General features: G+C 42.9%; 1 protein-coding gene across 2 annotated transcripts in view; it reads right to left on the bottom strand.

Moving 5' to 3' along the window:
* Window positions 1-3,369: 3,369 nt before the first annotated feature.
* The window catches only part of ABHD5 (abhydrolase domain containing 5, lysophosphatidic acid acyltransferase), a 45,258-nt gene continuing 22,821 nt past the window's right edge, over window positions 3,370-25,806 (bottom strand). The window contains exons 4-8 of one of the 2 annotated variants that reach the window (XM_037890362.2): window positions 24,006-24,160; window positions 21,119-21,230; window positions 18,188-18,374; window positions 9,486-9,549; window positions 3,370-5,532 (exon numbers count right to left, since the gene is read on the bottom strand). In XM_037890362.2, the coding sequence (XP_037746290.1) occupies window positions 5,498-5,532; window positions 9,486-9,549; window positions 18,188-18,374; window positions 21,119-21,230; window positions 24,006-24,160 (553 nt within the window). In that variant the 3' untranslated portion in view covers window positions 3,370-5,497. The remainder of the gene's footprint in view (window positions 5,533-9,485; window positions 9,550-18,187; window positions 18,375-21,118; window positions 21,231-24,005; window positions 24,161-25,806) is intronic. The other variant, XM_037890363.2, reaches the window with a different exon arrangement.

Here is a 25,806-nt window from a genome sequence, read left to right as displayed (position 1 = left end):
CCCTACTGAAGCCCCACAGCATGAGATTTTAGGAACATAAATCTTGAACCAGAAGGGACCCTCAAGGCTATTGTGCCTAGCCCCCACATCAGTGCCGGCAATCCTATCATACAATCCCATATATTTATCAAGTTCTCTCTTAAAACTAATTAGTTGTTTACCCCCAAAATACTAATCTGATACAAGTCTTTTTAGTTTGTGAAACCTGACATGCATGAGACAAGAGTGGGCATGCCAAATTTTCACACTGCTTTGTATGTAGAACTAGTATCGCAACAGGTAGTTTTTATATTGTGTAGTTTTTCCCTATCCATGTTCCAATGGTTAATTACCCTCACTGTCAAAAATGTACACCTTATTTCCATTCTGAATTTATCTAACTGCACCTTCCAGCCACTGGATTATGTTATACCTTTTTCTGCTAGATTTAGACTGAAGCCTAAACTGCTAGATTAAATAGAGCCTATTTGTTCCACATGTAGATACTTATAGACTGTAATCAAGTTACCCCTTAACTTTCTCTTTACGCTAAATAGACTGAGCTGTTTGAATCTATCACTATAAGGCATGTTTTCCAATCCTTTAATCATTCCTGTGGCTCTTCTCTCCAATTTATTAACATCCTTCTTGAATTGTGGGCACCAGAACTGGACACAATATTGCAGCAGCAGTCGCACCAGTGCCAAATAGAGGTAAAATAACCGCTATTCCTGCTTGAGATTCTATTTGTGCATCCCTGCCTCAACCAAGTCTGAACCAGTTCTTGAAGCTAACAATGCTTTTTTCTGTTCCCATTTGCTTCTCTCTCACTCTCATCTCTAGTTCCTGTTATTCCTTATTTCTATATTCTCCTTCCCTTTATTTCTCTCTGCTCTTCTCACCCATCCATCCAGTTCCTTGCTTGTGAAACTGTAGTAAAGCCTCACCCAGTTTTTATTTATAGCTACTATCCCAAAAAGTAGTAGCAGAGCACTACTCTAGTCTGTTCTGACCTCACTATACCCACTAATATCTTGGGTTGTGGATAACTCTCTCCACTTAGCTTTACAGAAGTTGTAGTGTGAGCCCAGTTTCACCTACAGCAATGACTCTTAAACCTTCATATGATGGGCCATTGAACTTCAATCCATTCATAGATCAAAAGTAGTCCACAGGATAGAAACTTTGTGGCAATTTATGTGCAGGACTACATGAAAAATATTAGTATAGACTAAAGAAAAACTGAAAATAAACTCACTAATGTAGCTCATGTGGCTCCGTAGTTCATGTGGCTCCAGAGGTTAGTAAAAATGTCTGTCACTTGACTATATATTATGTTGCAGTCTCATTCAATAGCCACTGTTGAAGCTGCGTACATACAAAGACTTTAATTAATTGGTATTTGGGCCAGAAGCTTATGTATAGTTCTCTCTACTTACTGTGGAAAATCAGTTTAGTTCTTGGTCCTGTAATCTTGCTCCATGGCTAGTCTATTCTTTCTCCAATTGACTGAGAAGTGATTCTGACTCCAAAAGAAGGACTGGTCACAACTTTTGAACGAATCCAGGGGGGAAAGATGTGAATCTGAGATAGCACAGATTACCATCCAACACATTGTAGTTCATACATGTTTAATAAAGGTACTCATACTAAAAGACGACTGTTCTATAAATCTAATTTGATAAGTGAATACGCCATTGTAGGGTCTAATCTCTTTTAGTACACTCAGGAAAAATGTATTTAACAGCTAACTATGAAGCTAAACAACACTAGCCTCTCACTTCTGGAGGTTCAAATTTTGATTGGTACAAGTGAAATAGACTTTTTGTACATTTATTTGCCCACACTGTAAATCCAGACAAGTTACATAGCTTATCTAAAGTGATCACTCTCCTTAAAATGTGTATGATAATCAAGTTGGGCCATTTCCAGCACAAATCCAGGTTTTCTCCCCCGCCAGCCCCCGGCCCCCACCACACAAACCCACTCTCCTGCTGGTAATAGCTTATCTAAAGTGACCACTCTCCCCACAATGTGTATGATAATCAAGGTGGGCCATTTCCAGCACAAATCCAGGGTTTAACAAGAACGTCTGAGGAAGGAGGGGGGGAAATAGGTTACCTTGCATAATGACTTAGGCACTCCCAGTCTCTATTCAAGCCTAAGTTAATTGTATCCAATTTGCAAATGAATTCCAATTCAGCAGTCTCTCACTGGAGTCTGGATTTGAAGTTTTTCTGTTGTAATATCGCAACCTTCATGTCTGTAATCGCGTGACCAGAGAGATTGAAGTGTTCTCCGACTGGTTTATGAATGTTACAATTCTTGACATCTGATTTGTGTCCATTTATTCTTTCACGTAGAGACTGTCCAGTTTGACCAATGTACATGGCAGAGGGGCATTGCTGGCACATGATGGCATATATCACATTGGTGGATGTGCAGGTGAACGAGCCTCTGATAGTGTGGCTGATGGTATTAGGCCCTGTGATGGTGTCCCCTGAACAGATATGTGGGCACAGCTGGCAACAGGCTTTGTTGCAAGGATAGATTCCTGGGTTAGTGGTTCTGTTGTGTGGTATGTGGTTGCTGGTGAGTATTTGCTTCAGGTTGGGGGGCTGTCTGTAGGCAAGGACTGGCCTGTCTCCCAAGATTTGTGAGAGTGTTGGGTCATCCTTCAGGATAGGTTGTGTGGGAATGGCTAAGTCATTATGCAAGGTAACCTATCTCCCCTTGTTTTCCAACCCCCCCCTCCTTCCTTGATTATCATACACATTGTAAGGAGAGTGATCACGTTAGATAAGCTATTACCAGCAGGAGAGTGGGGTGGGGGGAGGTATTTTTTCATGCTTTGTATGTATAAAAAGATCTTCTACACTTTCCACAGTATGCATCCGATGAAGTGAGCTGTAGCTCACGAAAGCTTATACTCAAATAAATTGGTTAGTCTCTAAGGTGCCATAAGTACTCCTTTTCTTTTTGCGAATACAGACTAACACGGCTGTTACTCTGAAACATATTATCAGAATATGATTACATTCAAAACTGCAGTATTAACCTCCAGGAGAAGGAGGAGAGCTAACATTTCCTTTCATTTAACAAACAACACACACAAACAAAAACATTTTCTTTGTATGCATAGCCAAAGTTCTGGAACCTTTCAGTTACCTGTTAACCTATACTCAAGTCTCCAGTTCAGCACAAAGTAATGCTAAGAAGTTTGAGACGTGTAAAAAATTAACACACCCTATACATTTCCTCTTTACACATATTTGGATGGTTTAGCTCAATTTCTGTAATTAACCTCTGGAAATCAAAAGTAGTCACATAAGTATCTTTAGAAAAGCAACTGCCAACAGAAATATTCTTAGCAGAAAACATACACAAGCATTTAATGAAATTTTTTTTAATAGTGCAAAACTTACATAAACAGTGATTTTTACTAGCACAGTGAGTTGGAAAAACAAGAGCTATTTAGAGAAATTTTCATGTTTGGCATAGAACTTTTCTCCCCTTCCTTACATACTTAGATGTGACAAACTGGAGCTCCCTACATTAATGCTATCTGAAAGTATTAACAATGTGTTCCACCTTTTCCTGGTTAGAAAAGAGACACCACACATTTTGGTGTCACTTTCTGTAGGTAATTCAAAATGTTTAGCTGAGTTCAGTTTATCAATGCAAATTAGACTGATAATTATGGAAAAAAAACTATTCACCAACAAGGCATTCATTAACCAATCAGTCATGCTGCCAATTTATGACCTATGTACAAAAATATATGTGATGTTCTGTATCTCCATTTTGAACATTGAATTTTAGAAAATATTGTTCTGTTTTATATAAATCTGGATTTGCTAATTAAAGATGCAATTTAATTTACTAATTCATTGCAATTAAATAATTTAGATGTATAATAAGTACCACCAGTCAAGGCAATCACAAGGACTGTTTGATGTTTTCATAGCACCATGTAAGTAAAGTAAGAAGAAAGACTGTGCTCTACTGGAATACAATCTATGAGAAAATTTGTTACATGTAATCATAATATGGAAAGCAAAGATATCCAGAGATTCTTTTCAAACCTTTAGAAGGTGATAACATTAAATATTTTATATAAAGGAGCAAGATACTTTCAGTAGTTATTCCAACAATCAAATGGAAACGTAAACTTGCTTTTTTTAAAAAATAAAAACACCACATAAATTGGCTTTAAAGTGTCAAAGTACTTTGTTCAATGTATTTTACTAAGCATCTGAAAACTAATGTCAAACTACACTTTTGTAAAGAACCAAAGAATAGATTTGCTCCAATTGTGAAATACTGAATTGGTCAAACACTTAAGAAGGAATTCCCAAAACAAGCTACTGTTTATTTCATTGATACTATTTATTCTGGTAATATCCATTCCTATAAGGATGCTACTAAGATCCAATATTCTGTTGCATTTCCAATTAGACTAGTTTCAGTCTAATTTGTATTTGTGAGAAAATGGCAGGCTTAATATCAAAAGCAAAAGATCAGGATTAATCTCATTAGTCAGACAGTTATTTCCTGGTATTAATCAAAATGAGCAATTCTAAAACCAATAGATTTGGGCTGGCAACAGACCTTACGATAATTGTATCAACATAAAAATAGGTTGTGCAACTAGCAGGCCACTTCTGTATTTTAAGTCATTAAATTCAAACATATTTTATCTGTAATGGAAGCATGAGTGTCAGCAACACCATTGTCTCTTAAAACTGAAGTTTCCTAGGAGATTAGACACATGGAAGAATGTCTTGTGAAGTATATAATAGAATCCAATAGGCAAAAAAGTACTGTAAGCTTCAACGCACCTTATTTCCAATGACAAGCTGTGCTAATTATTTTGGCCCTGACACTCTCCAGACACCTGCTTCATAATCTGTCATCATGCCAAAATAAAATGTTAAAATATTGTACATAAAGTCTTGGGATCGAAAGAGAAGAAATATATTAATTTCACATTCTTACTATGAATGCATTGGCCTACCAAGTATGAATGTTTATAAAGTAACCAAGTCATATCTTTATACAGTATATTATTTATATAGTGGCTTAGTATAGACATTCTTATGGTAGATTTAGAATGCAACATAATTTAAAGTGTTCAAAATTTTGCAAATTTCAATCAATTCAAATTTTTTCCCAGTTTAAAAACTATTATTTATTTCTATTTTCACTATATCAGACAGGCAAAAAACATCTCTAAATATTTAAAGACAAGTCTCAAAGTAAACTGTACAAGGTTTCCATTTAAAATATTCCCCACTCAAAAGGCACTAAGTGGTTTAAGTGTGCAGGTGACTTCTTGGAAGAAACTGTGTGCAAACAGAGCCTGCTCCACTAGCTCTGCATTCTTTAAATTTTTGTAATGTTCTACAAAGTATTGCTAGTAAACTGTATGTACGATCAGACTTTATAAAGAGCTGAATTCAGTCAGTCCACAGAATCACATATCTCTTTTACTTTCTGATTGAAGTCTTCAGGTTGATCAGCATACACATAATGACCAGCACCAAGGATAGCCTGGGAGGAGGAAGTAGAAAACGAGAAGTCAGAACAACAAGAACATCAACAAATCCTGAAACACTAGGACATGGGAAAAACGTACATTAGGAAAAATAAAAATAAATACATATCCAAACCTTCACACATAATCATGAGTCTGTTATTACATAGTGAGAAAGACATACTCTCCCCCATGTCTGGTCATACGGCAAGTTCCTTTGGTCACCCTGAACAAAAACACTATGCCAGAATTTCCAAACAGGCTTTTACACCTAAATCAGAAACCTGATTTTTAAAAGGACTGAGATCAATGGGAGCTGGTAGGTGCTCATTACTTTGGAAAATTTTTAACACTTACTTAAGACGTCTAAATGTGGATGTAGAAGCTTATAAAACTTTAGGTTCCTTTATTTTAAATCTTGGCGCCAGCTCCTGTACATTACATTACAAGTGCTAATATTAAAACCAGACAAATCTAACAAGTGTTAGAATGTGCATTAGATGAGAACATTGATTAAAAAACTGACAGCTGTGACAGACCCAGACCAGTGGGGTACAGGAGTCTGGTCCTATTGGGATCCAGGGTACAGGAGTCTGGTCCTATTGGGATCCAGGAAGTGGGCGGGCTAAAGCTCGCCCACTGCTAAAGGATCTCCCCCCAGCCTACGGGGGAGATCCACAGGATCTGGAGGCCAACTAATCACGGGGGGCAACTAATGAAGAACTAATGAAGAACAGGGACGGGAGTGCGGTCAAAGGGTCAAAAGAAGGGAACCGGACGGGGACACTGAGCAGAGAACCCCGGACAGGAGACTCCATCGGCCAACCTCCTCACCCTGGTTTTATAGATGGCCACTTTAGCCAGGGCCAGGAGGAGGTTGACCAGGAGGTCCCGCGACTTAGTGGGGCCACGGACAGGCAGTGCGTACATAAGAAGGTGAGGGGAAAAGTGCAACCAAAACCTTAACAAAATATTGGTGAGGAGCCGGAATAGGGGCTGCAACCTGGCGCACTCCAAGTAGACGTGCGCCAGGGTTTCCCTCACGCCGCAAAAGGGGCAGGTGTCTGGGATCGGGGTGAACCGCGCCAAGTACACGCCCGTGCTCACGGCCCCGTGAAGGAGCCGCCAACTGATATCCCCGGCGGGCCTCGGGACTAAGGTGGAATAGAGGCTGGCCCACCGGGGCTCCTCACCCTCTAGAGGTGGCAGGAGGTCCCACCACTTTGTGTCAGGGCGGGACGCGAGGGTGTACAGGAGTCTGGTCCTATTGGGATCCAGGAAGTGGGCAGGCTAAAGCTCGCCCACTGCTAAAGGATCTCCCCCCAGCCTAAGGGGGAGATCCACAGGACCTGGAGGCCAACTAATCACGGGGGACAACTAATGAAGAACAGGGACGGGAGTGCGGTCAAAGGGTCAAAAGAAGGGAACCGGACGGGGACACCGAGCAGAGGACCCTGGACAGCGCCCACCGTTCCTCAAAGGCGTCAAGGGAGTCGGTGTACGCCGCCCAGAGGAACTCTGCCTGGAGGCGTGAACGGACGGAGGATCGGAAATAGGCCCCGCAGTCGCAGGAGACTCCATCGGCCAACCTCCTCACCCTGGTTTTATAGATGGCCACTTTAGCCAGGGCCAGGAGGAGGTTGACCAGGAGGTCCCGCGACTTAGTGGGGCCACGGACAGGGAGTGCGTAGATAAGAAGGTGAGGAGAAAAGTGCAACCGAAACTTTAATAAAATATCGGTGAGGAGCCGGAATAGGGGCTGCAACCTGGCGCACTCCAGATAGACGTGCGCCAGGGTTTCCCTCACGCCGCAAAAGGGGCAGGTGTCCGGGATTGGGGTAAACCGTGCCAAGTACACACCCGTGCTCACGGCCCCGTGGAGGAGCCGCCAACTGATATCCCCGGCGGGCCGCGGGACTAAGGTGGAATAGAGGCTGGCCCACCGGGGCTCCTCACCCTCTAGAGGTGGCAGGAGGTCCCGCCACTTTGTGTCAGGGCGGGACGCGAGGGTGAGGACATGAAGGGTGTGGAGCACGAGCGTGTAGAGATGTTGTTTTGGCGCGGTCTGGAACCGGACGGGCTGCAGCTCGTGCAGCCGGCTCACGGTGAAGGGGCGGGGGGGTCGGTCGGGTCCACGGGGCAGGGGCCCGATGAAAAGGTCCGGAGGGCCTGGGGTGGAGGGTGGGCGGGGCGCGCCCTCTCGCAGGACCCGGTCGAGGTAAACCCGAGCAGCGGGCGGCAAAGCGGCCCTCACCTCGTGAAGTACGCGCAGGGCAGTACGAGGTCTGGAGAGCCCCATGCGCTGAGCGAGCGTCAGGGGATCCAGCCAGTCTCCCCGGTCGTAGTCCAGGAGGTCTCCGACTTTGGTGACTTCTGCCAGGACCAACCTCTGGCGCACCGAGGGGGACTCCGCCGCCTGCACACGGAGGTAGGGGTTATGTAGCAGGGGCTCCGCGAGGAGATCTTCCCCCACGGAGGCCGCCACGGACCTGGTCGCTGCAAACAGTTTCCAGGTCCGGAGGAGGTCCTGGTAGAAGACCGGCAGCCCGGAGAGGTCTCGCGGAAGACCCCTCGGATGGAGATAAAGGAGCTGCCGGTCATATCGGAGCCGCTCTACCACCCTGCCCTCTAAACCTTGCCAGTTCTCCGGCGGAGACGGATGCGTGGCGGAAAGGTAAACGCCGAGATAGAGCAGCGGACCCGCGCTCCACCGGATGGCTTGAAGCGCGGGTGGAGTTCCAATTCCATGAGGAATTGAGACAAGTTATCTTAAGAGAAGAGAAATACTAGGAAGCTAAGAAACAGTCACAAAATAAAATGTAATTAGAAATAACGAGATCTAGTTAGATATTAGAATAAACATTGCTGGGGAGACACTTTACTACCTAAAGGGAGACACTGGAAGAAGCCTCTCTGTCACCCTAAAGGATGCCTTTCAGTGTCCCCATTTTTCTTTCCGTGTTGCATTTGCCTTTTATAACCCACATCTTGGCTGACAAAATGTTAACCTGAATTAGAATAGGACATTAAATTAGCCCTCCTGTCCCTCAGAAAACCCAAACCAGACTGGTTATACCTGTTTGCATGACTCACGCATGTCCTACCCTTCTACTCCCTAACAGTAACTTCTGTTATAGGAAGCCTGCTTGTTAAGCCATAACAGATCACTTTTGATAAATATATTTTTATTCGCAAACATGTCACTACTTCAGGAAGAGGAGAAGTGCTCTTTAGAAGGATTTGACTTTCCCTAATCCTCCTATACTGTATTGGGCGGTATTTATGAGTGAATTATAGAACCAGGAAATTAAGAGAAAAATCTCATCTTGTCCACACTCCCTTCTTCGTGTACCTACTTCTGATACACGTGCACATTCATTACAATCTTTTGTTCAACTTCATGAGCCACAATATATTATGTCTAGAACACGTTTGGGCAAGTTACTGGTCAGTCACATCCGGAAGACCACACAACAGTAATACGATATCCAGCATATTCTAAGATCTGACCAACTCATAAAAGTAACTCGTACATCCATATTCAACAGTCACAGCTGTCTAGTATGATTCTGAATATGAATGATAATAGTAAATTTCATTTAGTTCATTAGAAAAGTGGCCTCTGTGTGTGTGTAAATATTAATCTAGGATGTAAGCACACACATCTGAAAGAGTAGCTCTCCTCACATATATAAATAAAGCCACATTGGCTGGAATGACAAAATTCAATATTTCTGCAATGATTCAGATGAGGGCACTTCCAAAACTTCAGAAGAAAACAGTTACCACTTATAAAAAAATGTTCACACTACACAAAATGATTGGAACAACTTATCACATTGAAGATTCCTTGATTAAGTAGTATGTAAATTTAGACTGTAGGTATCTTTTCTTTACAAAACACATTTCATTAGAACACTGTAGAGTTCATACTTTTTTAGAGAGGAAAAATGACCCTATGGTTAAGTACCTGGATTGGAAATTAGGAAGAAATGTGGCTCAGTTCCGAATGCCACAGTCAAACTTCCTTTTGACTTGAGCCCAAGTTTCCCCACATGAAAAAAATGGAGAAGAAGAGTTATTGACCTTTCTGTAACTGTTTGTCTTCGAGATGTGTTGCACATATCCATTCAAATGTAGGTGTGTGTGCGCCCCAAGCACAGTTACTGGAAATTTTTCTTTTAGTGGTATCCATTGGGTCGGCTCTAACACCCTCTGGTATCAGGTGCTCAAAGTGCTGGTAATAAGGGGCCCTGCCGACCCTGCCCTCCTTCAGTTTTTTCTTGCCAACCGCCTCTTAAGAGGGGAGTGAGGGTGGGTTTTGGAATGGACATGTGCAACAGATCTTGAAAAACAACAGTTACAGAAAGGTTAGGAACAGTTTTTTCATCTTTGAGTGCTTTCACATGTCTGTTCCAATGTAGGTGACTCACAAACAGTTGTCCGGTAGGTGGGTTTGGAAATCAAGGGCAGGCTGACTGTAACACAGCCCAGCCAAAACTGGCATTGCCTCAAGCCTGTTGTGTAATGACACAGTACGTTGTGAAGGTATGAACTGATGACCAGGTTGCCGCCTTGCAGATGTCCTGAATTGGAATGTGCTAAAAAAGGCAGCAGAAGAGGCTTGCAAACTTGTAGAGTGAGCTATTAAGTTAGCTGGGGGCGAAATGTTCGTGAGGGTGTAACATGCCTTGATACACGAAGTGATCCATGATAAGATTCGCTGTGCAGAAATGGGGAGACCTTTCATCCTTTCTGCTATTGCTATGAACAGTTGAATGTATCTGCAGAATGGTTTGGTACTTTGTATTGTAGAAGGCCAGAGCACACACAACATCTAATGAGTGGAGGTGCTGTTCCTCCCTGCTCTCATGTGGTTTAGGGTAGAACACTGGCAGGAAAACTGTTTGACTCCAATGAAACTGTGATACAACTTTCAGGACGAACAATGGGTGCAGTCGCAGATGGGTTGTGTCCTTAAAAAAGACTGTGTATGGGGACTCTGAAGTGAGAGCTCATTTCTCGGAAATCTATCTGACTGAAGCGATGGCCACCAGGAAGGCTACTTTCCAAAAGAGGCGTAACAGCGAGAAAGTTGCCAGTGGTTCCAATGGGGGTCCCATGAGTTTTGACAGGACTAGGTTTAGGTCCCACAGGGGGTGGGATACCTAACTTTGAGGAATACCATCTCCAGGCCTTTGAGGAACCAGACTACTATGTCATGTGAAAAGATAGAACAGTTGTCGATCTTGGGATGGAAGGCAGAGATGGCCGCTAGATGAAACTTTACTGAGGAAAAGGCTAGCCCTTGCTGTCTTAGCGACAGCAGGTAGTCTAAAATGAGATGCAGAGAAAACTGCAGAGGCAGTTGTGAACACTAGCTGGAGAACCTCTTCCATTTGGACAGGTAGGTAGCTCTGGTGGAAGGCTTTCTACCGCTCATTAGGACCTTGCGGACTTGTTCCGAGCAAACTTGCTCCTCTGGATTCAGCCGTGGAGCTTCCAGTCATCCAGGTGCAGCGACATGAGGTTTGGGTGCAGCAGTTGACCGTGATCCTGGGATATTATGTCTGTGTGCGACAGGGGTTGCAGGGGTGTCTCCATGGACATACCTAGTAGGATGAATAACCAGTGCTGCCAGGGCCATGAGGATAACCCACGCTCAGTCCCGCTTGATCTTCATCAGAAACTAGTGGATCAACTGGATAGGAGGGACAGCACAGTACAGGTGCCTTGTCCATGGTAACAGGAACGCATCTCCGAGAGACCCCAGGCTGTGGCCCCTCAGGAAACAGAACTGATGGCATTACCTGTTGGATCAGGTGGCAAACACGTCTATAAGGGGAGTCCCCCGCCATCAGAAGATGTCCCTTACAATGTCTGGATGGAGAAACCATTCGTGATGAGAGGAGAAAGATTAGCTGAGGTGATCTGCTAGCTGGTTCTGAGTCCCAGGAAGATAGGATGCTTCTAGAGTGATGTCGTGATCGATGCAGAGTACCCACAGGCAGAATGCTTCCTGGTACAGGGGGGAAGAACGTGCATCACCCTATCTGTTTATGTAGATCATAGCCATCGTATTGTCTGTGAGCACTGAAAGAGATTTGCCTGTCAAGTTAGGTAGAAATGCCTGGCATGCTAGACATACTGCCCTGAATTCCCTGACATTGATCTGCGGGGAGAGCTCTTCTTGGGCCCAAAGGCTTTGGGTTCTGATGGGTGTTAAGTGGGCTGCCCAACAGAGGGCTGATGTGTCACATTCCAGGGACAGGGATGGGTGAGGTCTTGAGAAGGTACCCTCGCGCATACCGTGGGGCTGTCCAGTCACCATTGTCCAGTCACAAGATGAGGCTGGAACCGTGAGAACTGAATCCAGGTGATGGCGAGAGAGGGAGTAGACCAGGGCTAGCCAGGCTTGCAGGGGTCTGAGTCTTAGCCTTACATGTTGCATTACATATGTACACGATGCCATGTGGCCCAGGAGACTCAAGCACTTTTGTGCGGTCATGATTGGATGGCTTTGGAAAGATTGTATCAGGAATGCAATTGCGAGGAATCGGTCGTTTGGAAGCAGAGCCCTCGCTTGCACTGAGTCGAGTTTTGCCCCTATGAACTTGATCTTTTAGACTGGGATCAGGAAAGTTCAGCACAAGGCCTAATACATAGAAAGTTAATTGAAGGAGATGGATGTCGGGCTCTACTTGAGTTCTGGACCAGCCCTTGATCAGCCAGTCGTCCAGGTATGGAAATACGTAGACTCTCTTTTTCCTTAGGAAGGCCACTACTACTGCCAGACATTTTGTAAAAACTTGCAGGGTGGCCAAAAGGGAGCACCATGAACTGGAAGTGACTTTGGTTCACTACAAATATTAAGAAATGTCTGTGAACAGGGAAGATCGAAATGTGAAATAAGCATCCTTTAGATCGAGGGTGAAATACTAATTCCTGGGATCCAGTGAAGAGATGATGGAGACCAAGGAGACCATGTGGAACTTCAGGTTCTTTAGAAATCGGTTGAGACTGGGTAGGTCTAAAATGGGTCTGAGACACCCCCCATGGCTTTCAGAATTAGGAAATAGTGGGAATAGAACCCCTTTCCTCTCAGGTGATGGGTTGCAGAGGATTGCAAGGAAGAATAGGAATCAAGAGGAGTTGCAGCCAAAGGGAACAGGAGATAGACCGGAGAATCGCACTATCACCAGGAAAAAGCAGGTCTACATGATTAGGGACTCCTTATTGAGAAAAATAGACAGGCCTGTAACCAGAGCTGATCCAGAGAACAGAAGGATGTGCTGTCTGCCGGGTGCTAAGATACGGGATGTGGACCTGAGGCTGAAGGGGATCCTAACGGGAGCAGGAAAGAATCCACTGATTGTCCTTCATGTGGGAACAAATGATACGGCTAGATTCTCACTGGAACGTATGAAGGGAGACTATGCCAGGCTGGGGAAGACGCTTAAGGAAATCGAGGCTCAGGTGATCTTCAGTGGGATTCTGCCTGTTCCTAGAGAATAGCAACAAAGGTGTGACAAGATTATGATGATCGGCAGATGGCTCAGGCAGTGGTGCTATAAAGGAGGGCTTTGGGATGTATGGCCACTGGGAGGCATTCATGGACAGAGGACCGTTCTCTCGGGATAGACTTCACCTGAGCAGGGAGGGAAACAGACTTCTAGGATTGAGGCTGGCACAACTCATTAAGAGAGCTTTAAACTAGGAATTTGGGAGATGTCCAGGTAATCTCTACGCCAGATTTTAACACTGAGAGGGAAGAAAACGAAGAAATAAAGGATACAGCCGTGGGTAGGAGAATAGACATAAGGAGGAAAGGTAGCGTAGATACCAATCTAATAGGTGATACTGGCAGTAGAATGTCTGGGCCTAATTGGGTAAAGAATGTGAGCGAAGCCAAACAGCAAAAATTAAGATGTTTGTACACCAATGCGAGGAGCCTAAGTAACAAAATGGAGGAACTAAGTTACTGGTGCAGGAAGTGAAACCAGATATTATAGGGATAACAGAAACATGGTGGAATAGTAGTCATGACTGCAGTACAGGTATTGAAGGGTATGTGCTGTTTAGAAAAGACAGAAATAAAGGCAAAGGTGGTAGAGTAGCATTGTATATCAATGATGAGGTAGACTGTAAAGAAATAAGAAGTGATGGAATGGATAAGAGTCTGTCTGGGCAAAAATCACATCAAGGAAGAACGCTACTAGAGCCTCCCCTGGGATAGCGCTTGGGGTGTGCTATAGACCATTAGGATCCAATCTGGATATGAATAGAGCCCTCTTTAATGTGTTCAATGAAGTAAATACTAATTGGAATTGTGTGATCATGGGAGACTTTAACTTCCCAGATATAGACTGGAGGACAAGTGCTAGTAATAATAATAGGGCTCAGATTTTCCTGGATGTGATAGCTGATGGATTCCTTCACCAAGTAGTTGCTGAATCAACAAGAGGGGATGCCATTTTAGATTTGGTTTTGGTGAGTAGTGAAGAACTCATAGAAGAAATGGTTGTAGGGGACAACCTTGGTTCGAGCGATCATGAGCTAATTCAGTTCAAACTAAATGGAAGGATAAACAAAAACAGATCTGTGACTAGGGTTTTTTATTTCAAAAGAGCTAATTTTAAAAAATTAAGGAAAGTAGTTAGGGAAGTGGATTGGACTGAGGAACTTGTGGATCTAAAGGCGGAGGAGGCCTGGAATTACTTCAAGTCAAAGTTGCAGAAACTATCGGAAGCCTGCATCCCAAGAAAGGGAAAAAAATTCACAGGCAGGAGGAGTTGTGGACCAAGCTGGATGAGCAAGCATCTCAGAGAGGTGATTAAGAAAAAGCAGAAAGCATAGAGGGAGTAGAAGATGGGAGGGATCAGCAAGGAAAGCTACCTTATTGATGTCAGAACATGTAGGGATAAAGTAAGAAAGGCCAAAAGCCATGTAGAGTTGTACCTTGCAAATGGAATTAAAACCAATAGTAAAAGGTTCTATAGCCATATAAAGAAGAAGGAAAGAAAGAAAGAAAGAAGGGGGACCGCTAAGCACTGAGCATGGAGTGGAGGTTAAGGATAATCTAGGCATGGCCCAATATCTAAACAAATACTTTGCCTCAGTCTTTAATAAGGCTAAAGAGGATCTTAGGGATAATGGTAGCATGACAAATGGGAATAAGGATATGGAGGTAGATAGTACCACATCCGAGGTAGAAGCGAAACTCGAAGAGCTTAATGGGACTAAAATCAGTGGGCCCAGATAATCTTCATCCAAGAATATTAAAGGAACTGGCACATGAAATTGCAAGCTCATTAGCAAGAATGTTTAATGAATCTGTAAACTCAGGGGCTGTACCGTATGACTGGAGAATTGCTAACGTTGTTCCTATTTTTAAGAAAAGAGGAAAAAAAAAAGTCATCCGGGTAACTACAGGCCTGTTAGACATCTGTAGTATGTAAGGTCTTGGACAAAATTTTGAAGGAGAAAGTAGTTAAGGACATTGAGGTCAATGGTAATTGGGACAAAATACAAAATGGTTTTACAAAAGGTAGATCATGCCAAAACAACCTGATCGCCTTCTTTGAGAAAGTAACAGATTTTTTTATACAAAGGAAATGCAGTGGATCTAATTTACCTCGATTTCAGTAAGGCACTTGATATGGTTCCGCATGGGGAATTATTACTTAAATTAGAAAAGATGGGGATCAATATGAAAATTGAAAGGTGGATAAGGAACTGGTTAAAGGGAGACCACAAAGGGTTATACTGAAAGATGAACTGTCAGGCAGGAGGGAGGTTACTAGTGGAGTTCCTCAGGGATGGGTTTTGGGACCAATCTTATTTAATCTTTTATTATTGACCTTGGCACAAAAAGTGGGAGCGTGCTAATAAAGTTTGCGGATGACACAAAGCTGGGAGGTACTGCCAATACAGAGAAGGACTGGTATATCATACAGGAAGATCTGGATGACCTTGTAAACTGGAGTAATCATAACAGGATGAAATTTAATAGTGAAGAGTGCAAGGTCATGCATTTAGGGATTAATAATAAGAATTTTGGTTATAAGCTGTGGACTCATCTGGAAGTAACAGAGGAGGAGAAGGACCTCGGAGTATTGGTAGATCACAGGATGAGTATGAGCCACCAATGTGATATGGCCGTGAAAAAACCTAATGCGGTCTTGGGATGCATCAGGCAAAGTATTTCCAGTAGAGATAAGGAGGTGTTAGTACTGTTATACAAGGCACTAGTGAGACCTCATCTGGAATATTGTGTGCAGTTCTAGTCTCCCATGCTTAAGGAGGATGAATTCAAACTGGAACAGGTACAGAGAAGGGCTACTAGGAAATGGAAAACCTGTCTTATGAAAGGAGACTCAAAGAGCTTGGCTTGTTTAGCCTAACCAAAAGAAGGCTGAGGAAAGATATGATTGCTCTCTATAAATATATCAGAGGGATAAATACCAGGGAGGGAGACGAATTATTTAAGCTTAGTACCAATGTGGACTGGGTGTCTGGCTGGTGAGTCTTGCACACATGCTTAGGGTTTAGCTGATCGCCATATTTGGGGTCGGGAAGGATTCCCACATGTTGAAGTTGTAGTGCCCCAGCAGGGCCTGCTGGTTTGCTATACAAAGTTGCAGGCCCTCTGATGGGTAAACCTTACACTCAGAGGCCTAGCTTTTTAGGGTCCTTTGCCTTTGGCACAGAGCTCTGCTGTCCCTGGTGGTCTTGCTCATTGGGTGCCACAACCACCAATGATCCCGAGAGGGATGGGGGTGGAGAAGAGGAACTCACACCCCTTGGCCGGAACAAAGTATTTATGCTCTGAGCATTTCGCCATCAGTGGAAGGGAGGCAGGAGTTTGCCACAGGGCTTTAATAGGGTCCATGATGGCATCGTGTAGCAGCAGAGCCACTCTGGATGGGCCTGCTTGTGACAGACTATCCAGGAGGCCGTGTGTCACCTCCTTAACTACCTCTGTTTGAACCCCTAGGCTTGAGACTACCTGTTTTAGTAGGTCCTGATACCCCTTATGGCCATCTGGAGGTGGAGAGATCCCAGGTGCCACTGCGGCCTCACCTGGAGTGGAGGAGGAGGAGGCAGCTAAAGCTTGTTGGGGAGCCTCAATTGATGCCTCTGCTGTCTGCAGGAGCTTGCAGGGCTTCCTCTTAGGGTTTGGTGCAGTGTTTGGTACCGGAGTATCTCTGCACAGTACCAGGGTGCTCTAGCCTCCGAGATGACCGAATAAGAGCGTCTTGACAGGGTAGCTTGAGGTGGGTGAAACCCCCAATGATTCCAAAAAGGCCACTGCATGGTTGTTGGGCCCCCTGGGTATGGTAGCCATGCACCCAGAGGCCCCTATGAACTCAGTGCCATGATGGAGTGGGAATGGCCTGGGGAGCAGGCGGGCGAGTACACTTCCACCTCTGAGTCCGTTTAGGACTAAGAGGTGCGCTGCAGAGACCAAGGCAGTGCCGTGCCCCTGGGTGCCGGAGAAGGCTGCTCAAGGGCCCTTGAGGCTCTCAGCAAGGGTTCCCCCTTGGACATCTGACACAGTTCTGGTTGAGATGCTGGCGTCAATTCCCTGCTGCTTGGGGGCACTGATGGAGCTGAGTCTTGACCCTCCAGAGAGCCTAGTACTGGCAGGGTTAGAAGATCCCTTTCAGCTGCAAAGGCTTTGAGGGTCGACGGGACCGTAAAATACCCAGTACTGTGGTCCTGAGTGGGTGACGTAGGACGCTCTGATACCGGGACTGTGGGCTCCTGGCAATGTGGCACCAGGGATGAAGAGAGGCCCAGCACAGGTCTCTCCCTCTCCTGGTCTCCTTTGTCCTTTTGCACCAGAGACCGGCTCTTCTCCTGGCACCGGTGAAGATGATCGGTGCTGGGTGACTTGTGTTGATGGAGGAACACGCTGCACTGAGGCAGAGGTGCTCGGTGCTGACTCTGAGCGCAGCTCTGAATCTGTTCTTAAGCTGTCTCCATAAAGAGGACCTTTGAAAGAGCAGTCCTTCTCGGTCCGGGGCTTGAACTCTTTACAAATTTGGCAACGGTCCTTCCTATGAGCTACCCCATAGCACTTGAGACAGCTCAAGTGCGGGTTGCTCAAAGGCACAGACCTCCTGCATGACGCACAAGGCTTAAACCCCACGCCTCGGCACTGGGACAAAGGACAACTCTGTTATCTAAGAGCGGAGACGTCCAATCTATGTAAAAACTAACTACTAAAAACTATGAGAATTATTTATACTAAAAGGTTAGGAAAACCACTATAAGGAGATTGCCTAAGCAATGAGAGGTTTCAGCAACCATCATGGGTGGTAAGAAGGAACTGAAGCAGGGCAGGGCCCCTTATACTGGCGATATGAGTGCACCACACCAGAGGGCGCTAGAGCCGACCCAACAGATACTACTAAGGGAAAAATTTCTGGCAACTGTGCTCTGGACATGCACATACCTACATTGGAATGAACATGTGTAAGCACTCAAAGAGGAATATTTATTTTCTCCCACCCTTTTTCTGTTATAGAAATCAAATCAGATATCCTATCCAGAGTTTTAAACTGTAAGACTACCATTCCAGGGCTGGCACTAAATAGGGCAAAGAATGGACACAATTTACACAAACCCATAAAAAGGAAAAAACAAGGGCTAGAAAAATTCACTTACCACTGTCTTTACGTATGAATTTGGTCGCAGAGACTGGATGGTACTACCAGAATTGCCATCTATACAAGAACGTGCTCCATAAATCACAGTGATAGGAATATCTTGATGCATGTGAGCGATCCGCTGTAACATTGGCCTTTTTGCCCATCCATAAGGAACAGTCATGTTCTTGAAAGCAGTTTCACCACTTAAAATGTCAAATGAAATAAGTGCAAAGTAACATACATTAGAAACAAACTCAACTATACATACAAAATTATGGAGTCTAAATAAGCTATTACCACTGAAGAAAGATCTCAAGTCATCATAGAGAGTTCTCTGAAAGTCATCTGCTCAATGTGAAGTAGCAGTGAAAAAACTTAATAGAATGTTAGCAACAATCAGGAAAGGGATAGATAAACAGAAAATATCGTTAATGCCACTCTATAAATCTATGGCACACGCACACTTGGAATACTGCATGCAGTTCTGGTAGTCTTACCTGAAAAAAGATAATAGAATCGGAAAAGATACAAGACAAGGGCAACAAAATGATTAGGGCATGGAATAGCTTCCATACGAGGAGAAATTAAGAAGAGTGGGACTGTTCCACTTTAAAAAGAGATGACTGGAGGAGGGAAGAGATATGATAGAGATCTATAAAATCATGAGTGGTGTGGAGAAAGTGAATAGGGAAGTGTTATTTATCCCTTTACATAACACAACAACCAGGGGTCTCCAAATCAAATTAATAGGCAGCAGGTTTAAAACAAACATAAGGAAGTACTTCTTCACTCATGCACAATGAACCTGTCCAAGTCATTGCTAGGGGATGTTGTGAAGGCCAAAAGTATAACCAGTGTTGTTGCCAACTTAGCTACTTTGTCACTAGATTTAGTGACTTTTTGGTTTCCCTAGCGAGAAAATAAGTTTCAAAGTGACCGGTGATAAATCTAGTGACTTTCACTGCCAGTTACAGTGGCATTCAGAGAAAGAAGTCACCAATATGTATAGTCACAAAATCATTCACAAGCAGCTCAACAGTGTTAATAAAATCCATTCCATGCTCTTATTTTTCTTACAGATTTAAAATTTTTATTAAAGCTAATGTTAAAATTATGTAATACATAATAATAATAATACATATAAAAGACTGTCTGTGCATCTGCGTAGAATGCTTATATTATCCAAAGTACAAATGTTGGTTTAAAAGTAATGCAATATATGTAGTACATAATCAGCAATAACCCAAATAAGATTAATAAATTTAATTACTACATTCTGTTGCACACCAAGTCAATGTCATTATGTCTCAATTGAGCATGTCCTTGGAAGGAACTGCATTCCAGGGAGTTTGTGGAAGCTAATTAAATACTTTGCTAAGCCAGGCACACTTTGAAGAGAGCAGCATATTAGTCAGGACTTGTTTTTACCCAAATGTGTTCTTTCTTGCTGCTCCGTAGTAGACAGCACATCCCAGGTCAGCTGGGATTGGTTAATTTCAGCTAAGCCTCCCTTTCTTGCCAGCCTGGATTTGAGCTGACAGGTTAGTAAAAGGGAGACCCAGAACCAGGGGGAAGAGGGCATTCACCTGACCTGAGCTCGATGCTGCAGGGAGCCAAGAGGGTAGATTTAATCCCAATCCCACTGCTTCCAGGGCCTGATATTTTGAAAACGGCTGGGCTGCTAACCCCAGGCCAAGTCAGGGAAGGAGTAAAGGGGAACTGAAATCAAGCTAGCTCCTCCTATGATCCTGTGGTAAGGGCTTCATCCCTTGAGGCACGGTCCCCCCGGCCCCATTAGGGCACATGGTCCTGTCTCATCCCACCACACCTTCCATCCGCGGGGCTCGCCTTGCCGGCTAACCTGCCGCCCCCGCCCTGCCCGCTTCATTAGTGATCTTCCCTTGCATCACAGGTTACACTACCTACTACAGAGCAGCGAGAAAGAACACCTTTGGATAAAAACAATCCTTGGCTAATGTGCTGCTCTCTCCAAAATGTGCCTGGCTTTAGCAAAATATTAATTATCCTCCATAAACTTCTTTTTCTCGCCTGCAGATTACAGTGATCTCAGCCCAAGCAGCCCTGGAATGCGATTGCTTCCGAGGACATGCTCAATTAAAACATAATGACATTGACTTGGTGTTAAACAGAATGTAGTAAGAAGAACATGGAATAGATTTTATTAACACTATTGAGCTGCTTGAATGATTTTGTGAATGTACTTGCCTGGGTGAGTGTGTATACACACACACACAATCAATTCTCTAGAAATTTTATTTTGTGACATTTTTGACTCCTTTTGAATGCTTAAACAGCTACATCTAGTGACTTTTCGGGGTCTGTCTGGTGACTTCCTGCTATGTGAAGTTGGCAACACAAGATTCTGGGTTCAAAAAGAATTAGGTAAGTTCATGGAGGACAGGTCCATGAATGGCTATTAGCTAAGATGGTCACAGATGCAACCCCATCTCTGGATGTCCCTAAACCTCTGACTGCTAGAAGGTGGGCCTATACGACAGGGGATGGTTCAAAATTGCCCTGTTCTGTTCATTACCCCTGAAGTATCTGATGCTGGCCGCTGTTGGAAGACGGGATACTAGGCTAGATAGACTATTGGTATGACCCAGTTGGGCATTCTTATAAGAACATCCTTTCGATTGAAACTTAGCTCCCAAGTGCTCATCCAAAGTTAAAAAAAAAAAAAAAGGCAACAAGATCAAACTTGGTGGACCTAAAATTAGGATTGCAAATAGATAAATGAACAAGCAAAGTTCAATAATGTTTTGCTTTTAAAATTAACACATTAAATGCTAGCAGCCTAACAAACAACTTTACAATAAAAAGCCAGTGCGCATGCATTACTGGAAGCACTGAGGGAGGAGGAGAAGGGTGGCTGTTGAATTAGGAAACAGATTAATTTCAAATATTTTGGCAAATTTATGCTCACCTGGGTGACTGTACATTGCAGTGGTAGATGTATTCAGTAACAGTGTTATCATCAAACATAGAGGAATATTTTCGCTTGAAGTCTGGTCTTAAACGCTGTACAAGACTTAACCCTGTAAAAAAAAAAAATAGAAGTTTAAAAATAATTATCGGGAGCTGGTAGCGACCCCCTTTATTTAGGTTGACTAACATTTTCCCATTATAAAAAGGTACTGAGGTTGTGGCTGAGATAACTTTGGACAAGTCACTATCTCCCATTCCATCATTTGCGTTCCTTAGAAAAATTCTGGCATCATGCATGATATCAAAACAAATGGACACAAACATTCTAAAAAGAATGGGCACCAAACTGCATCAGAGCAGCAGCTGCATCCCCCCAACCCCCCCAGGGGTCAAGATAGAGGAACGGGGCTGGGCCAGGCTCCACTAAGCCAATTCTCCAGAACCAGCACATGGCTCCAACAAACCATTCCCCACCCTGAGGACTCTACATGGGATAGGAGCATACCAACTCCTTGCAGGGAGGACGTGCTGGAGGAGATAGCCAGGCCAGGTTCCTTCCTGCAACTCCTGGACCTTGCATATGGCCTCAGTGGCTCATAACCTCCTCTTGGAGGAACAGCCTTCTCCTGTTGCCAGCTAATTAGTTAGTCCTATAGCTCAAGAGGTAGATGTCTGGGCTGGAGGTTTGCTCGCTGAACCCTATGGATGATGTGGGAACTATAGTAGTTGAATTTAAGGGTTTCTTTTAAAACCTTTTTCTTAAAAAAACATTCTCTAGGAAATTACATACAAAAACTACATTATAAGAACTACATTATTTTGGGTGCAAAACCAAGCACTTGAGAATTAGGAAATGTCAGAATTAAAGTTGTCCATGCAATCCTCATTCTGTCCTTTTGTACACATTCATTAAGATATTGTTCTTAGCTTTCTTTTCATTTTCAACTGTTTGACTTTGCAACCTTAAAAGAACGTTATTTTAACATATTTTGTGTATGTAATCATACGGCTCAGCATTGGCCTAACTCTACTCTCAATGAATTCAACAACAGTTTTACCATTGGCTTCAATGATAGTAGAGTTAGGGCACTGCTGAGTTCTTTTGAAAATCCTACCCATAATCCATTATTAAATGCCTTATCCAGTATCTGGGGCATGAATGAGGGATTGCTGGCTGAAGGTCAACCCAGATAAGACAGAATTGGTGCTAGTAAACGGGGGTAGCAAACTGAAGACATGTCAAAGACTATAGCTCCATCTTTAACTGAAGATGTGACCTCACCATTTATGACTTGGGTTTATAATCTGGAGGTAAGGGTTAATCCTCAAATGCTGGTAAACAGTCACAGCAACAGCAGTGATCATAATGCTGCTTCCCCTACCTGTGTCAGGCCAAAAGGCTATGACCATTTATGTAGAACTTGTCACCGTGATCCATGTTGTTATAACCTTGAGATCAGACTATTGCAATATACTTTATGTAGGGTTACACTTTAAATCAGTTCAGAAACTGAATCTAATACAATAGGTTGCAGCTCACTTATTAAATGGAGGTTTTAGTCATGAGCATGACACCAATGCTCAGTTATTTGTACTGGCTGTACGTAGTATTCTACATAGAGTTTAAAGTGCTGTTTTAGATTTACAACCCCAAAACTGGCTTTGGACCTTGTATTTGAGAGACTGCTTATTTCTGTGTACCATCCTGCTTCAAATGAAGTGCCTGCACTTCAATAAAGTGGAGACTACCTGCAGGGCATTTTCTGTGGGTAGCCCAATTTTGGAATGTACTTTCCACTCGGCCATAAGTCCAAGTTTATTGATCTTAAGTCCACATTGCCAAATCTCTTTTTCCTGGAATGTTGGGTGAGAGAAGGAAGCTGCGATATATTGGTGTGTGCTGAGATCAGTGGTTGGAGTGTGAGGGTCATCTCCCTTTTCAGTTTTAAGAAGATGGCTGCATTTGCTTTTGTTGATCAAATTAGTTTGTATTTTTAATGTTTATCAAAGACAACTTGAACCTTTGGATAGTTTTTTTTGTGCATGTTGTCTAAATAATTTAAAAAATAAATACTCCACATTAAATCAAGTAACGGAGTTTCTATCTTATAAATGGATTTAACAGTCTCATCCCCTCACCAGAAAGAATCTCACCCCCTCATCAGAAAATCAGAATGTACAGTTAATCCACTATATAATAGGAAGAAAGGAAACCAATTTTTTTGCATAAGGAATGGAACAGATGTTCATGAAGATTTACAACAGAAGCTAGGATTGTTGGGGTTTTTTACGTCTAAGACAGACAAACCGGTTGCATTTTAGAGAAAATTTTCTTTGGCACAGCAATCTATTTTAAAATTAGAATTTCTACATTCCCCAAAAAGAGTGGAATACTGTTAAGAATAACTAAACTGAATTTTTAAGTTAGAGGCATCATTTGTTAGCTTTATTTCTGTGCAACTACTTGCTAATCGAATAGTCCTATTAAGTAAATTAGAAAAGCTTCTACTTCAAAGAATAATTTTGTTTGCAAAGTAACAAATTAATATGTCCAAAAGGCTAATTACCTTAGTCAAGCTTTTAAAACATACAAAAGCCTCTTTCTGGTTTGCATATTAAATTATATTATATATATAGATATATTTTAAAGAATACAGTTAGTTCAAATGTAAACAAAGGCTAGAAATTCCACTTTTTTTTTTAAACTCACAATAGATGGTTGATGTAGCTCCAGATGCTTTATGAAATAAATGATGGGCCAAAAACTATTTATAAGAAGGCAATTAGCAATCATAAGAAGACAACCTCTTAATGAAATATTTGCTTTGTATTCATATTTAAAATAAATAGAAATAGTACTTTAATAAATATTAATTAGCACTCACCAAAGGGTCCTGCTAACCTGAGCCCAGCTAATGGATTAAATGGACTCAGCATAGCTCCTAGTGCTTTAATCCAGATTGGAATTGGTCGTTCTTGTTCAGCATTGTCAGGCCTCTCTGGAAAACCCCATGGCTCCACTAAAATGAGGTGCTTTACCCTGTTGGCAAAAAAGGTTTGGGAGGTTTAGTGTGTATAAAATGGTTTGAAGTCTCTCAATTTATTGTGGAACAAGAAATATTAAAACTAGCTATTGGCAGATTAAATGATCTACATTATTCACCATCACGGTCATATCCTATGATCTAATTTCTGATCCCTCATTAGCATAAAAAAGTAAAATCAAAGAGAAGATTCAACACAAAACCAGCTGCTAGGCACTGTATTCTGTGAGCTAGAAAGATGAGATTTGTGTCCTTGTAAATCAGGTAGCGGGTATAGCAGAAGGGGTAATCACGAGCAGCCAGCATGAATTAACAAGAACAAATCATGCCAAATCAGCTTGATTTCCTTCTGTGACACGCTAACTGGCTTGGTGGATGGGGGAAATGCAGTGGACATAATATATCTGGTCTTCAGCAAGGCTTTTGACACAGTCCCACATGACATTCTGGTAAATACGCTGGAGAAATGCATGCTTAGCAGAACTACCATTAAGTAGATACACAATTGGTTAAACAATCACAAAGAGTAACTGTTAATGAAATGTCAGATTGGAGGTCTCAAGTGGGGTTCCAAAGGGATCTGTGCTGGGTCCAGTGTTCTTTAACAAACTTTATTAATAACCTGAAAGTAGGAACAGAGAGCATATTGATCAAATTTGCAGATGACACAAAACTGGCGGGGGGGGGGGGGGGTTGCCAACACTTTGGAGGACAGAGCTAAAATTCAGCAGGATCTTGATAAACTGGAGAAATGGGTTAAAGACAACAAAATGAAATTCAACAAAGACAAATGTAAGCTGCTACACATGGCGAAGAAAAACCAAATGCACAAATACAGAACAGGGGATAAGTAGCTTGGCAGCAGCACTACTGAAAAGGATCTGGGAGTTGTGGTAGATCACAACCTAAACATGAGTCAGCAGTGCAATGCTTTTGCAAAAAAAAAAAACAAATGCAATTTTAGGTTGCATTAACAAAGGTATAGTATGCAAGTCATACAAGGTGACAGTACTGCTCTACTCAGCGCTGGTTAGGCCGTTGCTAGAGTACTGTGTCCAATTTTGGTCACCAATGTATAGAAAGAACGTAAAGAAACTGGAAAGGATTCAGACATGAGCGACAAAGATGATCTAAGTGATGGAATGCATGTAAACAAAGGCTGAAGGAACTAGGTATGCTTAGTTTGGAAAAGAGGAGACTAAGGAGGGACATGATAGTGGTCTTCAAATATTTGAAAGGCTGCCATAAAAAATGATGGAGAAAAATTTTCTCTTGCCAGAGAAGAGGTAATGGGTTCAAACTACAGAATACCAGATTTGGATTAAATCTCAGGAAAAGCTTCCTAACTGTACGATTTGAAACAGATTGCCTAGGGAGGCTGTGAAGCTCTTTCACTGCAAGCTTTCAAAGGGAGGCTGGATAGCCATCTGTCTTGGATGGTTTAGCCACAACAAATCCTGCATTTTGGCGGTCACTTCTAACCCTGTGACTCTGTGGTGTTTAAGTGGTTTGATAACATATCTTGCCTATTTTTAAATAAGTCACTTGACAAACTCAGGAGAGACCAGAGATGTTAGAGAATAACTACAAAAAAGCTCCACTCCAAACATTAATTTAAGGAATACTTCAGAAACACTCCCCC

Source organism: Chelonia mydas, chromosome 2 (assembly GCF_015237465.2).
Source record: "Chelonia mydas isolate rCheMyd1 chromosome 2, rCheMyd1.pri.v2, whole genome shotgun sequence".
Classification (NCBI taxonomy): domain Eukaryota; kingdom Metazoa; phylum Chordata; order Testudines; family Cheloniidae; genus Chelonia; species Chelonia mydas.
Note: the sequence above shows the minus strand (reverse complement) of the source record. Positions and strands in the feature narration are given on the sequence as shown.